Raw genomic sequence first — 18,328 nt, 5'->3', positions numbered from 1 at the left:
AGCCCAGCAGCAGCAGCTGGGGCTGTGCAGAGCCTGCAAATTCTGGAGCTCCTGGCTGGTGGTGATGGGAAGCAGGGCAGTACCAGGCTCCGGTGTGGGACCCAGATTTAACAAGGCCACCGTTCTTGAGATGTCTTGGCCACCACCATGTCTTGGTTGCCACTGGTATCAACCTGAAGTGGTTCTGAGCAGCTTGCAGGAGTGAGGAGAACAGTGGGGATGGTGAACAACTCCTAGATTTTGGCTTACAGTAAAAATATGAAAACGTACCAGTCTCCTACAGATAAGTCCTGTCCACAAAGACCTTATGAGAGACCCTAAAGCACTTGTGACCAAAGTCCAGCTTCACTATCAGTCTGATGAGCAGTGTGTTCCCCTCTGAGCACATCTGAAAGCATATCCATGGAAAAGGAAAAGGAAGAAACTGAAAAGGAAGGAGATTAAAAAAAGAAGTAGGGAATTGAAAAATGAGGATTTAACTCCATTTTCCACATACTAAAGGGAGAGTTTTAGAGAACACAGAGCCAGACTGTTCTTAGAAGTGCACAGAAAAAAGGACAAGAGTCAATGGGCTACACCAAGATAAATCCCAATCATACCTAAGGAAACAATCCTTCCTCATGAGCATGGTACATCCCTCGGCCAGGGCCCGGAGTGGTGGGGGAAACTCCAGATTCAGGAATTGCCCAGACTCGCATGGACAGGGACCTAAGCAACATGCTGTGGCTGTGATGTTCACCTTGCTGTGAGCTGGGATCCCCAGGGATGTCACCGGCCTGAGCCTGGCTGTGATTGTGTGAGGCAGTGAAAAGAGACGAGGAAGACCTTCAACACTTCATAGTGTAAACACAAACTATCACAGGCAGAGGACCCATCAGCTTGCCGGAAGGAATATCAAGGAGAGAAAACCTGAAAGAAACTGGAAGGTCACCAAACACTACATTTTAGCCAGTTACAACAGTGAGTTAATCAAGGGCGAGCAAAGTCTCCCCATACTGAACTCCCTGGGGGAACTTGAGGTTCCCTCACAACTCGATGAGGATCCCCCACAACAGGATGACAGCTGGATGAGGGCAGAGGTGTTTGATTTTTGAGCAGGAAAGGAAGGCTGTCAGCTTCTGAACATTTAAAGACTGTCTTGACAGTCATCATTAATTCACAGCTGGAGAAAGCACACAGGGTATGTAGAGAAAAAGAAGGAAAGACTGCTGGCAGAGAGAATCTATATAGGATTAAGCCTGCTACGAGCATTATCTTCCAGAAAAAGGATGGGGCTAATAAAAGATGCTTCAGAGAAGAGCACAGCAGAAGGATAAGATTCCAGTATCACCCCCACCCCCGCTCCAGCAGAGTAAACCAATGGTTTGTAGCTCAAGAACATCTGGAGTCCAAAAGGTCTCTTCTGTATTTGAATAATATATTTAATGCAGAATAATCTCAAAGATGGAATAACACGGTATCTTGGCTGAAGCTCCTCAGCAAAGCTGCTTATGCTAGAAACTTAGCTGTCACTGTTACAATAGTACAAAAAGACTTGCAGGACTACACTCACTGTGTTCTGCAGAACAGTGACAACATGAACTGCCTGTGGTGCCAAGTCTACTCACAGAGACGTTGTTTTGCCCTAGGAAACTCTCATATGGTATCGAGGACGTAAAGTCAGCTCTTGTGGTGGCCATGCCCTCCTTACCGTCATTCTCAGGGAAGGAAGGGGACAGACAGATTAGAATTTTTCTGGGCACAAAAAGCATAAACACCTCAATAAAACGAAACCACAGAAATTCTCAGAGAAAGCCTACAGTGGATTACCTGTCCACAAATATTTTCTCCCTTGCAAAATGCAAAAGATACTTCTCTCTGGTAATTCCATGCCAAATTGAGGGTGTAGCCTCCCTAAATTCAAAAGAAGAGATTTTAGAGATTTAAATGGGCAACTAGCTGTGATCCCTGGGCTCCTCAGAGGCCTGAAGCTGAATGTTTCTTTAGTAGAGGGAACACCACCAAAGCCTGTCAGTTGTAGGATTCATCTGGCAAATGGTCAGTATCTATCTGTTGTGTTCTGTGAATATAATGGATCAATAAATAGCTGTAGAAGGGAAGGAATCAGTGGGTAACACAGATTTCAAGGCTTCGAGAAGGGGATGGATCACAGTGCTCCTGTGGCTATTTTAATGGCAGAAGGTAACATGAGAAGGACCCTTTTAGCCCTTCTGCACTGCCACTGATGCCAGCAGCGGAGTCTTGGAAAAGAAGTGGAGAAGCAGCTATAACTTCTAGCATCTCCAGAAGAAAGCAGAAGCCACTTGGATTTGTCCAAACAATAATATTCTTGGACAGAAAATCATGTTTGAAGGCCATCTGGGAGCGCATCGTGCAGCTCCTAAGCTAAAAACCTTTGAACCAAAAAGCCCTATACCGCAACGGACATAACTGCTCTCAGCATCCACCAAGGCGCCAAGGACAGAGTATTCAGGGAGGCCCATCAGCCTCACGCTTAGAAGTGGTTGTGCTGGTTTAGGACTGAAGCATGTTTGTGGAGAAGTGTGAGGGAGCATGTGCTGTATTCTACATTTCCTGGATGTGCCCTGTGGCTTGTAGGCTCTGCAAAGCCTGTACTCCCACTGACTCACAGGAGAACAGGATCTACTTTGATGAAGACATAAAAATAAGTAGTCAAGACCTGCAGATCAGCTTGCAGGCTCAGTAGTTACTTCCACATAAAAGTCTACAGAGAGGACTGAAAATTTTCAGTGGTTGAGCTGAGCTGACCTTAAAACATTCTGAGCAGTGAACGTGGACAAAGCTTAAGAAAATGCCTATTTTTGCCATGGGGGCTTGGTTGACTCGCTTTCCAGTTAATTTATTAGTATGTTCAGTAAATAATCACCAGAACATTGTCTGCCTCCAAATCATAGGATTTAGATAGGGAGAGACCTCTGAAGGCCTCAGGTCCAACCTCCTGCTCAAAGCAGGGCCAACTTCAAAGTTAGATCATATTCCTACCGTTTCAGTTTTCAGCCGAACGGCTGGGAACTCCTCCAGTGTTGGCATGAATAACATGTTTCTCCTTCCTAAGGGATCTATAGACCTCGAATTATAAACTGGTCTACAGATCAGATCTGTATATAGATGTGACAGACACACATCTTCCATAAGAATGTTCTCTTCCTTCATAGAGGAACCGTGTTAAATATTTTTCTCATGTTCCTGCCCAATGACGCAAAACCTGGAGTCAGAACAGATAGCAATAAAAAAACAAGGTTTGGTTGCTTCCTGACCCTAAGGTTTTTTTATTCTCAATGGAGAAATGTGTTTTGTTATCCAAAATCCATTTTGATTCTGGATAATGTGAGGGGAAGGGAAAGGACTTTGTCATTGCCATGCCAAATAAACCATAAAAGCTGGACTGTAAAGAAAGTGCACTGAAATACTGTTGGGTTGATGTGGAGAGCAGCAGAGAAGCTGGGCTCTTCCAGACTTGCTGTATCCCTGCTCCTTGGAAAGGATCAGCAGGCTGATTCTCCCTGCTGGAAAAGAAGTCAACATACAGACTTAATAAAACGGTATCTAGAATGAAAAAAGAACAGTGCCTTCCTCACGCCTAGAAATGAATAAGAGAGATGGAGATCTGCTTTCAAAATGTCACACTGCTATTTCGCAAAAGGATTAGAGAGCTTCCCAAGTTAGCCTTAAACGTTCTCGTGGTTTGTAAGGTCTCTTATTCTCCCTGGAATAAAAAGTGCTCTAATTTATCAGTTACTGTTTGGAAGAGTCCATGTAAAGAATAGTGCTAAATCTTTTATATTCAGAAATTCAGTATTTCTTTAGCCTTACAGATGGTTTCTGAATAGTTTCCTAAAATGCAAGCAGGGAACATGGGAGATTATGAAGAAATTGTCCATACAATGAGATGAAAACTTAAATAACTCTATAACTCTTACATCTTCCTAGAAATTCTTATTTTGGTACCAAGAAGATAAAGGAATCTTTATTTTAAAAATAAAAGGGATACTTAGGAATTGCACTGATCCTGAAATCCTGTAAAATGAGTCTTCCTTTTAAATTACATAACCTCACGATGCTTAAACAAGAGAAGGCAACTGGCTCCATTTTTATGTGTTATCTATCTTTAGTTCTCCAGAATGCAAAGAGATGCAAAGACTGCAGTATTACAGAAATGAAGCTTGGAATAATTTATGCTGAAGAATTCCCACTGTCCCCCCAACCAGTTATAAATATTGATGGAGTGTTTAAGGCAGCCAATCACACAAATATTTAATATTCATACATACCACACAGGGAATTCAACGTACACTTCTTGTAGGTTCTCCCGTTATGTAACATTCAAGTGAGTTACCTCTGTGGATGGAGACAGATTTCACAAACAGCAGCTGAGATCCTCAGCTGCTGGAAAAAGCCTTGCTTCTCTGAGGCCCAGTAAGGGCTTATCATGCTCCAGATTACCTTGTGCAGTGGCAGTATCAGAGAAACAGCTTTATTATTGATTCTCCTGCATATATTGGGAAGAAACCAGATGTCATCTGTAGACATCAGTAAGGAACTAGTCTGTGTCATGCTGAAGCCAACTAATGGCAGCATTCAAAACTGCAGCAATTTCTGAAACACAGACACAGTCCTGCTCTGCAAAGCCTGTCCTGTGCATTCGGTGCTGCCCAGAAGTCCTGCCAGGGAAGGCATGAGGAAGGATGCCCCATCCCTTTCCTGACACACTCAGCCTTGCATCAATCAGGTTCACTATCTCCTGTCCATTACAGCGAGGGCTATTCCATGACAGAAGACTGTATTCCTCTGGCAGTGTTAACAGAACCCAAACTCAGAAAAGTATCTGTGGCCACTGGTTATATGAGAAATCCAGATTCAAGTTATTCAAAGTGTGTTTATCTCTGTGGATGAAGTCATGTCTCATATACTCAGACGGTCAGAAAGGTGGCTTGGTCACAAGGCTTATTCTCCATTAGATATGTCCGGAGGACATGCTGATGTGGGATATGTTGAATGCAGAGATTCTGACTTATTTAATGAACTGCATTACATTGTAAATGTCATGGGACTGTTCTGCCCCCTTTTCTTTGTGTCTTGAGTCCCCTAACACTAACAAGAGTCAACATAAGTTCAACATAAGGAATTTTGGAGTCAACATAAAGGACAATTATCTCTCGCAGAAAGGGAATGAACTAGTCCAAAGGGTTCCCTTCCCAGCTGCTCTCCTGTTCAAATTCCCTGCCTGGGACTTTGCAAAGGCAGAAATCTTTGAAAAAACAGGAAATACTTGGGCAGGCTACATAAAGGAATTAAGGAGAAAACCACATGATGGGGTACACTGCCATATCTCCTAGAAAGAAGAGGCACTAATAGTTTGCAAGTGCCATGCAATAAGCACCAACTCAGAGGCCGCATCACAACACAGCAAGGTATCAGCTGTCCTTAGGGAAGCACGCTGCTCCATAAGCAAGGAAAGGCTTATATTTCTGGATAATTATTATAACCGTTTGGACTTTCATAATGAAGGCTAGACTCTAACAGTTATAAATATATTTGCCTCTAAGTAGATGTTATATAGATGTAGCTATTTTTTGTTTAACAATGTGTTTAACAAAGAGCCTGTTAGCAGAAGGCTGAAGATATTTCCATTGGATTAGTACAATTCAATGCTGTTTACTAAAGAGACCACCTGAGATGGGAACTAGGGTTGGATAAACCTCCATTTATTGTGGACAAATCAAAGTAAGGTGTAGAAACACCAGAAAAATCAAACTTCTGTTTGCCTCCAATCTCTTAGTTGCTTTTACTTTATCTGCAGAATTGCAACCATACTCCACTATGTATTCCTGAAAAGCACTACAGCTATAGCTGATGGACAGCACAGCAGTTTTTCCTGTTAAGATTAATGAAATGGAGGAAGGGGTGCATGCAGGCACTTAAATAACAGACGCAACTGAATAGACAGGGACAGCGTGTATGGCATAGAGGAGGAAAAGATGGAAGCAGGACCAGTCAGGCACCAGCTGGAGAAGGTGCCAGCTTTTTGGGATGGAAAGATCTCAACTGCTTCACACATGAGACTGAATGCCCAAAATAAATCTTAGTCTGAGCATTCCTGCTGCCTCCTTCTGAACACTTACATTTTCATTGTCATCGTCATCTTCCCCAGATGAATCAAGATCCATAAAGGATGAAGAATGGAAAAATAGGGTAACGATGCGAGTGAGGCGATCACGGTGTTACAGGATCAGCAACCTCAAAACAACAGACAGTGAATAAGGGACATTGAGGTGCTGTCCTTCTCATTGAAATGTTCTGGAGGTCAGCAAGCAGCACACAGAGAGAAAAAAAAATGCAGAACATCTGTATATAGGCTAAAACAAATGTAAAGGAACTTTATAATCAAGTGTTTTGGCTGCAGTAGTCTGTACGTGAGCAAATTTCACAGTAAGTCCCCCTCGCCCATGTCCAATGCATGAGTGTGTGTGTGTGTATGTGCGTGGTTCTACCTACTATTAGAAGGACTGTGCATGTGTTTGAAGAAAAGTCACTAAGTGACTGTTCTTGTTTCTCCTTTAGCTTTTTGTATTACTGTATTCCAGTGTATTGTTACAAAACAGGATACAGGAATGCTTTCCAATCCTCCTGGGCTCAGCAGGGACAGCCACAGCCAGAAGTATTTCTCCTTGCTAACACGTACTGCTCTCTCACCCTAGCACTGCTTTTCCTGGAACAAAACTCAAGCCTGCAAAATGCAAGTTCGTCAGGAAAGACGGCACTGTCAAGATGGCTCGTTGGCTGCTTGTATTTCATGAAGAGGACTGACGTGAGACAAATCATCTTTATTTGACGGCCCTCAGCTTGTTCCAACCCTCTGAAGGTCTTTAAATTTGTTCTTTAAAAAAAATCACTCATATAAAGAGATCACTCCCGTGATATGAGGGAAATTTCAGTAAGAAAGATACATGCCAACATTGATGTTTTGATAATCTCTAGGTATTGGCTAACAATATGCCCAAAGTAATATGCTTTCCATTTGGTTAAATTGCCTTTGGAGACAACAAAGACATTGTATTTAGCTATTTGACAATATATGGTTCATAGAGAATTCAGACTTAAGAAGAAAAAATATTCAAAAATACAATCATTCTTTTGATATACTGTAGGTTGGATTTCACCATGTAACGTCTGGCAAAGTGATTGAGAAACTCAATGGAAATCCATCTTCTGAAGCATCTGGCTGGAGATATTCATTTCCCATAGGAGGAATGTTGTTATAACAAGACATTCTTCAGCGTCAGTGCTGCTCATGCACCATGACCAACATCCCTGTTCTCCCTGATCAGCCAGTCACATTCATTGCTCTCAGTGCTGGCACTCTGAACGCATACAAGCAGTCAAGTAAGGAGAGGATGGGTGAATTTTCCCCCTTGGACTGTGTCCTCTGCTTCTGCACAGCTAGATATCAGGTGGCTGTGATGGACAATACCAGTAGGTGCTATTAATCATCAAGTACTATTAAACATAATGATGGTGAGATCACCTTAGATTCAGGAAAGTCTCCAGCTGCACATTGTCAGTACCAGGGAAACAATGCCAGAGAAAAAATCACTCTATATTTGGCTGTTCTTACACTCTTTTTTTGTATACTCACTATTGGCCCCTGTTGGAGGAGGCATATTGGGATAGATGCATCTTTGTTTTGGCCAGTCCAGCCATTCTTTTCTTTTATCTTCCCTTTTTTCAGATCAAAAAGCTAAATTCTTAGGACAAACGACAAAACTGGGCTTTAACAGTGGAGGGTTTATCCATCTCTGCAGCTTTTGCTCCAAGCATAAATTGGTATTTCTGGAGGCACTTCAAGAGCCATTGATACCCAGGTGGCTTTGGTGCAAAGAAGGGCATATATGGAAGAGCTGATTTCAACCGCACTATTACTCCCTGACAGAGACACAGTGTGATCACCAAGGCAAGCCATGGACTATGTGAGTGAATACAGAGGTCTACTTCCCAGCAATCCAGCTGGGCTCAGTGAATGGAGAGAAATTGGCACTTCCAGGTGGAATGCATTACATCTCTTTGAATTTGGTTGGATGAACCATGCCATAAAGTGCTGGTTTCTCCCTACTGATTGTGGAAGGTGCCTTGTGAGTTGAGCTCAGATGGAGATGTCTACACTGCAGGCATCTAAAGTGAGGTGGAACCTTGTGCTGGTTCCTCCACCTGTACCTGGGCCCTGAAATAAGTAATGCCATCCCCAGCTGGTAATGAGTCTGTACCGTTTCCTATAGCAGTTCTACTGCCTGCAAACAGAAAGCCTAGCACAATCAGCTACTGCTAACCTGGGCTGGAAATGAAGGACAGGATATTTAAGCATGTGGCAAACAGCATAGCAAGCTATGAGCACATCTGCCTGGCACTTACTCCTTGTTCAATAGGGAATTCAGGACAAACTCTCACGACTGCCTATGGGCTGACTCAGGATGGTCATTCTGTGTGGCCCAGATTTCCTTAGGAACACAGGAGATACAACGGTCTTGTGAAAACTGCGAGACCAGGGTGATTTCCCATTATCTGACCTACACTTGCACTGTAATAGCCAAAAGCAGTAGAATTCAGGCCCTGGAGCTGTTTGAATGAAATACAAGGCCACCTGAAGGCACTAGCTTTTCAGTGGCAGCCTCACTGAAGAGGGGCTTATTTGGCTGGATGGCTGGACTCAAAGGGGAGCGATCAACAATTCTAAGTCCAGCTGGCAGTCAGTAATGAGCTGAATACTCCATGGGTTGACAGTGGGAAAAATAGTGTTCAGCCTCTTCATCAGTGGCCTGGAAGATGATATACTGCATGGCCTCAGTGAATTTGAGGATGACACTAAACTAGAGGGAGCGCCTGACACAAAACAGTAGTGTTTCAGTTCAGAGGGACCACAAGAAACTTGAAGACTGGGCCAACAGGGATCTCATGAGTTTCAACAAGAAGGAATGTAAACTCCTGCAACTGAGACAGGATAACGCCATGCATCAGTTGAACAGCTGAGCAACAGAACTGTCTGAAAAGATCCTGATCATTATGGTGAATGCAACCTCAAATATCAGCCAGCAGTGTAAAGGTGGCAAACCACATCCCGAGCTACATCATGAGGAGCATGGCCAGGAGATCTCAATTACTTATCATCCCCCTCTGCCTGGCACTCATGAGGCTGCACCTGCTGTGCTGTGTCCAGTTTTGCCTCACATCCTCCCAGTTCAAGAAAGATGTGGGGAACTGGAGACAATCAAGCGAAGGGCTACTGGGCTCGTCAGGATCTGGAGAACACAACTAAAAGGTGAGGTGGAGGCAGCTGGGCTTGTTGGATCTGGCCAAGGGGAGGCTGAGGGAGCAAGTGATCTAAGAGCAACTTGCAACTATTTTAAAGGTAGTTATGAAGATGATGAAGCCAATCACCATGAAGTTCAATAAAGGAAAATGTAAGGTCCTGCACCTGAGAAGGGACAGCCCCATGCAAAAGTGTAGGCTGAGGTCAACAGGATAGCAAGCAGCTCTGCAGACAAGGGCCTGAAGGTTGCAGGGGATGACAAGCAGACCATAAATCAGCAGTGTGCCCTTGCGGCAGTGATGCAAACTGACTGCACACTGGGCGGCACTAGCCAAAGCATCACCAGTATGCCAAGGGAAGTGGCAACCTCAGTACTCCCTACTCAGTACCTGTGAGACCACAGCTGCATACCGTGTTCAGTTTGGGGCCATCCAGTACAAGACCGACATTGACCTACTGTCCAGAGAGGCCACTGAGATGGTGGGAGCTGGAGCACAGGGCGTGCAGGGAGAAGCTGCAGGAGCTGGGCTTGTTCATTTGGGAGAAAAGAAGGTGAAAGGGGGATGCAATTGCATCTTCCACCGTCAAAAGGGTTACAGGGATGGTGGGGCCATACTCTTCTTGGATGTGTACAAAGAAAAGATGAGAGGCAACAGAGTTGAAACAAGGGAAATTTTGATTAACTATTATGAACATCTTTTTTACAATGAAGGTGGTCAAACACTGGAAAAGGGAACCAGGGAGGTGCTGGAATCTCAATCTTTGGAGATACTCAAACCAGAATAGGATAGGGCCCTAAGCAATGTGACTGAACTTCATAGCTGGATCTAACTTCACATCTGTCCCTACCTTGAATGGGCGGTTGGACCAGATCACCTCCAGTGGTCCCTTCCAATATAAATTTTTCTGTGATTCTAACCAGCAGAGTCAGACAACATAAAAAGAGGCAATGTCCACAAGCCATGCCTCGGGAAGTCCAAATTGGAGATGAGGAAACACTTCTTTACCTGGATAGGGCTGCAGCCTTGGGACAAGTCACCAGACAGTTAGGTGATCTCCATCCTAGGTTTTTTAAAAACTCAGCTAGACAAGCAACAGTGGCTCTGACTTAGCAACAGTCCTGCTGTGAGCTGGAGTTGGAGTAGACACCTCCAGAGGTCCCAACTACTAGCACTGCTGTGATACCATGACACTCCTTCATGATAGCTTATACTATTAAATTGCATGTTTATAGTGTAAGAGAAGAAAGGCATATCCAACCTTACGGCTATTTTCTAGCATGATGATGGTGTTTAGATGTTAAGGGTGATGGACAAGGTTTGGAATGCATTGCCCAACAGGTACGAACATAACTTACTTTTTAACAACAGACAGGAAACAATTAATCCTGACTGAACAAGGAAGATTATAAATAGAAGTATCTGAAACATCTGAACATGCTTCAGCAAAGTGAATTTGGTAATACATAATAGTTATCTCTTGTATTAGGCAGCATCTGATTATGAAAATACTTCCTTATGCTGCAAGAGTGAATCATCGCGCTTTTTAGGGTGCCGCAAAGGTGGGTAGGTTATTACCCCCACTTCACAGATGTGGTTAGCTAGATCATGATCGCAATGTGTGCTAGTAATAGAATTAGGAAGCATTTTTAGCTTCTAACTAACTTGATTAAACCCAAATGCTAGTGGTTATTCTTGAGATATTCTATGCCAACATAGTTCCCAGACCTCTTGGTATATGAAATACATTTAATAAATAAAACATACATTTGTTTTACTGCCATCTTCCAGAAACAGATGAGAAGTGTCTGCCTTGTGGGATGCTCTCCAAACTTTGTAAAGCAGCCGTACTACTTGCAGCCATTTCAAGGATTTTCCATGATTATAAAAGCACACTAGCTAACTCTGAATTAGACTGAACAGTCTCAGTTATATAACTCATTACTACTTCTAAGCATACTTAGTGGAAAGAACAGGAGTTGTAAAATAATGGATGATGGGAGATAAATTGGCATGTGTATGAATTAAAGTTTAAACAAAGGAACTCAAGCTCTTTCTTGGAATAGCAACATTTTGATGTTTCAAATCCCCTGACACTGGTTTCATAAATGCAATAACGTAAACCATGTGCTGGGTGGTGATTTTCTGAGGACCTTCCCGCTTTCATTGTGTATTTTATTACAAGCCAAATGTGACATTAAATGCTATCCGCTGTGGCTTGGAGTTAAATACTTGCTCTGTTCAGAATAGCAACACTCAATTAAACAGCATTTTTCATGATCTACACCCTCTATTGTCACTGTGTTTAAGGGAAATAATGGGAGCACTGACCTATATTGCGTTTCTTATTATCGATGGAGATGAAGCGTATGCAGGGATTATCGGTGATGTACTGCGCAGCCCAGGGGACATCAATCCGTGTACCGGCTTCATAAAAAAGTCCCAGAGCGTAGCGAGAGGAATAGCTCACAGATTCCAGCTGCTGCTTTTGCCTTTCATTAATTACTGTGGAAGAAAAAGAAAAAAAGAGAAATCAGACAATGTTTTTTTCTCTCAGAACATTAAACATGTGCATCCTGTGGTTAAGCTGATTAATCTTTCCTGAAAATGACCATACTGCTCAAATTGCAAGATTTTAATAATAAGCCCAGCGCCTTCTATTTTTTTTTTCTGGGACATCTCTTCATGAAGTTTTATGGTACATTTATGAAGGGTATGTCCTTCACACGCACTCCCCCCTCATCTGTTAGTGGTTTATCTCTCTGCTAGTTGCCAGTGATTCAAAACTTCCATAACAGGTGACTTTTTCTCAAATACTTTTCCATACTGGGCTTAATGGGCAAAGAACATTTTCTTGGTGGGATTAAGAGGTTTGGGTTTGCCTCTAACATACACGGTAAATGATTTTATGACCCAGCAAAGAAACGAATGACTTAACATATCAATGGAATGAATACAGGAGCTCTTGAATCTCTGGGGAAAATACTCATATAGGCCCTGCAATTTTTGTGTTGCAGTTCAACTGGATGAGAAGAGGAGATAAAAAAACCCTTTGGGCATAGCACTTTTGCACTGTACTCTATTCTTGAGTGATACTGAAATACCCAGACTGTTAGCAGGCTTGTCATCAAGAACAAGAGGAGAATTTATGCTAAAAGTTTTTTCTTTTTTTTAACACAATAGCAATGGGGACAACCTGAGAAACTCTCAGAAATGAGGCGACCACACAAAAGGTTTACAGCGAAGCTCAGTTGCTTTAGCTGTAAGTATTTTAAAGCCGTTTAGAAACTTTCAGAGCAACCCTGAATCCATTTCTTTCTGTGATTACCTCTCCTATCTTCTAACTACAATAAGATCTGTTTTTTTGTCTTAATTTTGCAATCTTCATAAAAAGCCGCAGAAAGTATTTTTAGTCCCACTGTGCACTTAAATACTATTTTATTTCATGCAAAATAAAAATAAATCAGTCTGACAATTCATGGAGTAGGTACTACATCTCTCCTTGTACCACCAAAGAGATGGCCAATGCTTTTGAGAAAGGCTGTGGAATATGCAAAGACGGAATCTCAGAGGTCTCCTGCCTGTTTATTAAATTGTACTCTCCATTATGTTTGTTTATAGGTTCAATATCAAGAGGCAAAAGACAAACAACCAAGCTGCTTAATTTTATGCTAAATTCAGGCATCCTTTCATGAAAAAATTAGCAGACACTGCTAATGATTATATCCAGTGTCACACTTCCCTGTTCATACCATTACAGGCAGCAGACTAGGTGTTGAGGGAGGTTGAGCACTGGTCAGTACTGGAGCTGACTCAGTTTAACACAGGGCCAAGCATGAGTGCAGTCAGCAGATCCAGGGAAGGCATCATTCCACCCTGCTCAGCACTAGCGATGCCTCATCTGGAAACTGCATTCGGTTTGGCCCACTGAATGCAAACTGACACAAGGGAGACACCAACAAACTGGAGACAGTCCAGTGAAGAGTCACTGAGATGGTCCACTAAAGGGGATCCCCATCCTCAGGGATTGCCCAGACTCACCTGGACATGGCCCTGAGCAACCTGCTCTAGCTGCGATGCTGGCCCTGCTGTGAGCTGGGGTTGGACCGGAGACCCCCACCAAGGGGTGCTTCCAGCCTGAGCCTGGCTGTGATCGTGTGATTCTGTGCATCTTGTCCACAGCACAGCCTCCTCCCTCTGACTGCAATTAGCAGGCATTAAAGAAAAACACTGACATAACCGACCCTGCTGTCACGAACAATGCTGGTCTTCAAAACTGACAACCAGAAAGGCTTCATCACACACTACTCCATCACACACTCTTTCTCTGGGACCCGGTATTTCCTGCTGTGCCAAGGTAAGGCTCTAGGAACCATGGCCATAAATTGGACCTTCTGAATCCAATGCCATAGTGCAGGGACTCCTGATTCATGCAGTGCCTGTCGGGGCAGGAATCCAGCAATGCTGGCAGAGAATTTTCCAATCGGATTCACACTTAAAAGCACATTCACACTAAGAAGTCTTTGCAACGATTGCCACTAAATTTGAAAAGCCTACATACCACCGCTCTGCATAAGGGTACATTCTCGTTACTTCTACTGGTAAACCACCTTCTCGTCAAACAGCATCGAGGCTGCCAGGGTTAGAAGTCTCTTCAGCATTGCAGAAGACCTGATGGGGCTCTGGCTGCTGTTTTAACATGCTGTGTCTATTCTGGTAAACAAAACATGCCCGAGACTGTTCTCCAGCACTGGGCCAGTGGCCCACTAGCACACTCAAGGATGGCCACATCCCAGGTGCAAGCGTGCTGGCGTGGACACTGGTGAGCAGTCCTGCCCACCAACTTGACCCACACAGAATACTCCCCGCCTCGTAACCCAGCAGAACTGTCATACTCGAGAGGCTCCACATGATTGGGATGGGATACCTTGTTTTGGGAGTTGGTGGTGCGGAGCAGGAGGGGTCCTTACCCTCCATGAACAGTCCCATGCACAGAAAAGCTTAGGCAGGATCATGAAAACATCAAAAAGCAATGAAGTTATACTCACAGGGGACAACAAGCAGGAGACAGCACCTTCCAGAGCCCATCCTGATAGAGAGGAGGGCTGGTATAAGCCCCAACCCCTACCAGCCTGTGGTTGACCGTTTCAGGTGAGCAACTCTACAAGGTCAAACTCTTCATCATGACTGGTCCAAGTTGGCAACAGTTCCACGTGGCCTCCCTAAATGTGCAGGGACACAATTCATGTCCCTATTTGGTGTCATCTACAATGCTTAATAATTTAACCACAAGGCCTACCATATCTTGCAATCTTTGGCGAACCACCAGAGAAGGTTCACCAAGGACATTGAGGCCGCTCTTCACAGACAGGTGGCTTCGATGGGAGGATGCAGGGTACACAGTCACAGTCTCTCACCTAAAAGCACACACGGCTACTCACAGGCATCTGCCTCATCCCCCTCATTTCTCTAGTTGTGTGTTTTATCTGTGATATCTCTCCACTCTCCTCCTCTGCAGTTCACACAGATGCGCGATTTCCCCTCTCCAGTCTGATACCCCATCTGAGAAGGCATGAGGGGGCCCAGCTGCCTCTCGCTGTCTGCCTCTGGACCTAGATCTTTCCAAGGAGGATCCATTCCTCCTCATGGACCTCAGGAACTGCTCTAAGTATTGAGCCAATGACCCCTTGCCCTCTGCTGTCACATTCTCTTGGTAAGGATACCTCCAATGAAGTTATAGTATAGTACGGTTCCCGTTTCTCATACTGCTGGTCTGTGATCAAGACCCAGGAACAGTCTGATATGGAGGTTGCTGTTGGTATGCTACTGCCTAGAACGGCTGCTGCACTACGTATGCACACTGTCTGTGGAAAGATGACTGCGTACAACATGCTCCAGGGAAAAACAGATAATGGTTATTGCAAGAGCTGCTCACATCTTTCCACTTGACCTTGAGCATGTCCTAGCTGAGGAACCGAGCATGCCCATCTCACCTCAGGATGTCAGATGTGTTGTGGACCTCCCATCTGTGTGTGCTGCCCAGTGTCTCCAAGAGAATATCTAGCACTTGAACATGACCACGTCCTCCCCATTCCTCCTCCCTTCTCTCTCACCTCTGTAGAAACCAAATGCTGACTCGTCAGAGATGGGCTTATTCGGTTGAGGCAGATGGTCAGGGCTGAAAGCCACGGTGTGGAGAAGGGCCTTTCCCAGGCATGCTCTGCTCCTTCCTCCAGGGCTGGGCTGCTTCCCTGGGACCTGGAGCATGGTCTGTGGTGCGGAGGAGAGCCTTTGGGTCCCTTATGGGTGAGCAGGGGCTCTGTGCTACTCCCTCACCCATGCTAAACCTGCAGTGCAGCCTGCCAGGGCAACCATACTGGGCTGTACCCGAGTGCTGACTTTGATCCCAGCTTATTTACCCCGGCGCTGGCAGGCTGTGTGCCTGCAACCCTCTGCGGCTGGGGGCTAGGATCCCCCAGCTTTGCAACAGTCTCCTGCGGGCTGTGATCTCCTTCCTGCTCCACGCTTCCTCGCTTCCACATCGCTCTTTCCAGCTTCGGCAGCCCCCAGGCGTGGAATTTTTGCAGTGTAGCATTGCTGTTTGGCACAGCCTGGGACAAGAAGGGGAAGGGAGGGGACTGGGCATGGGTACAGGCCTTGCTGGAGGACTGTCCTAGAGCAAAGGATACCAACATGAAGAGGCCTTGTACATCCTGCCCCACTGGGAATGTTCCCTGGCCTGTGCTAACTCCTCAATCAAGCTGCGGATTTAACAGTGCAGCCAGTTGTGTGCCAGCATCTGGGAACTGCCTGGGCGGTGCTCCGTAGTGCCAAGTCCCAACAGCGATGTTAGCGATTTCAGAAGCTGTTGTCCCAATTCCTCCTGGCAGATCACAAGGGCACCGGCAGGGAACACAGAAGCTGCTAAACACGCACCACACCACCGAGGGGACGGATCTCGTCCAGAAACCCGACTGATCGCACCCTTCCCCTCTCCCCCACCAAGACTGCATGACCTTGGGAGAACAAGCTGCCTGGAGCACCACCAATTTAGGGGAGGGATCACATGATACAGTGGCTGCAAGGGCAGGACTGAACTTGATGGTGCAGCAGAGCCCTCCTTGTTTTTAGGCACAGAGCAGCTACAAAAGCAATTTAAACAAGAGAAGGGCCAGTAGCGATGTCACCAAACTTTTCTACAGTTTTGACTATATGCTTTCTTTTCAGTCTCTATTTCAGCCTGTTACTGCTGGTCCCAACACACCTCAGCCTCACTTCATCTTCCCCTCTTCTCCACATCTTTCTTCCCTTCCTTTTTTTATTTGCTGTTTTCCCTTTCCTATTCTTCATCCTTCTCATTATTTAATACCCTCTCAAAGGGAAAAACTCACACAAATCTTGCTTCCTTGCCGGCTTAGCATTCAACCTTTCTGTCTGTCCAAGATGTACATAGGTGTCAATTCTTTCAGTTAAAGCTCTATACAGCTGGGTTTTGAAAAGTCTGTTACCAACACATCCCTCTCTTAAAGCTATGATAAATAGTCACAATGTATTATGCATTCTTGCTGCGCTCTTACAGAATATAAAAGTACTATAAACAAGCTAATAAATATAAAGCTGCAATATCCCATCTAAAGCACTATTCTTTGTCCAGGTTAGTTTGGCAACTTATTTCCCTTTGGGGGAAAAACAAATAAACAAAGCCTCTTTCATCCTGAGAAGCAAATTCCCCTGGCAAAGTTCAGCACATAGAAATCTTTACCCTGCAGAAATACGTTTGAGATAGAAATCAGCTCCCTGTCTTGGGGACTGCACGGCCCAGTGGAAACTAAACTGTATTCTGTGTTCTGCCTCTGGTCTGCAGCACATGTTGGCCGCTGCGGCTGAACTGAACTGTGGGTATAAACTTGCCTAGGTGTGGTTTATTACCGGCAGCACTTCAGTAGATAAAACCTTCACGAGGTAGGTATTGCCAAAGCTGAGCCAGCCAGTTGGCTCTAAGTACCTCGTTTAAGACTTGACATCACTTTATGGACCTGTCTTCACAAGCTATAAAGTTTCAAGAGGGGTTAGGGTCATTGCGGATGCTGAACGGTGGTGCAGTAATCAAAGATAAGTAACAATTCTATTGACTTCAAGTACGTAAGTGTATGTTGACCTCAGATGCTGGAGGAAGAAGATGAAGGAAGGTAATCAACCTAGCACTAACCTGAATGGTCTCCTTAGGGCCAGCCAGGGCTTTCCTTGTTGCAGGTTGTGACAGTGCCTCTGGTGCTTTCACTGTGCCCCTCTGAGCAGAGTCTGGCCCCGCTGTCTCTGTAACCTCTTTGGGCAGTGGAGGATGCAGTTGGGTCCCCCTTCACCTTCTCGTCTCTGGGCTGAGCAAGCCCAGCTCCTGCAGCCTCTTTTTGTACGCCCTGGCCTCCAGCCCCACCATTGCCGTGGCCCTGCACTGGACTCATTCCAGTTTGTCAACATCGCTCTCACAGTGAGGACCCCAAACTGGTCACAGGATGCAGATGTGGCCTCATTTGTGCCAAGCAGAGGGAATAACCCCTTCCTAGACTGTGCTCGTGCTATCCCAGCCCCACAGCGGCTGGCCTTCCTTGCCATGACTCCTGGCCAAAGTGCTGTGCCACGTTGAATATCAGCCCTGCCCGACCACGTATCAGCTGTCCTCCACATTGGTGTAATTACTGTGAAAAAGGTTTCCGTTGATTGTTTTACTTCTATTTCTTTCTGACCTTACCATAAGCCAGAAATGACTAATACCTATTGTCTCAAACATTCAGGTTTATATCTCAAAAGTAAACAGCATATGAATTCAGGTACCGACATATGTTTGCTAAGCAATTTGCTTAATTATTGCTTAGGATTTTTAAAATAATGTCTGTGGTTCACTGGACTCTAAATTGCTGTATATTTACAAGACAGAGGAAGTTCTTATGGCTTGAGAAGACAGGCAATAAAGTGATCTCAGGTTTAGAAACCCAACAACGAGAAACCT

The 18,328-nt window shown here is 44.8% G+C and overlaps 1 protein-coding gene across 2 annotated transcripts in view; it reads right to left on the bottom strand.

Moving 5' to 3' along the window:
- The window catches only part of RNLS (renalase, FAD dependent amine oxidase), an 89,606-nt gene that overhangs the window by 12,146 nt on the left and 59,132 nt on the right, over window positions 1-18,328 (bottom strand). For both annotated transcript variants that reach the window (XM_064513550.1, XM_026097368.2), the window contains exon 5: window positions 11,653-11,826. In XM_064513550.1, coding sequence (XP_064369620.1) covers window positions 11,653-11,826 — 174 coding nt within the window. The remainder of the gene's footprint in view (window positions 1-11,652; window positions 11,827-18,328) is intronic.

Source organism: Dromaius novaehollandiae, chromosome 6 (genome assembly GCF_036370855.1).
Source record: "Dromaius novaehollandiae isolate bDroNov1 chromosome 6, bDroNov1.hap1, whole genome shotgun sequence".
Lineage (NCBI taxonomy): Eukaryota > Metazoa > Chordata > Aves > Casuariiformes > Dromaiidae > Dromaius > Dromaius novaehollandiae.
The sequence above is the reverse complement of the archived record's forward strand: the minus strand, read 5'-3'. Positions and strand labels throughout refer to the sequence as shown.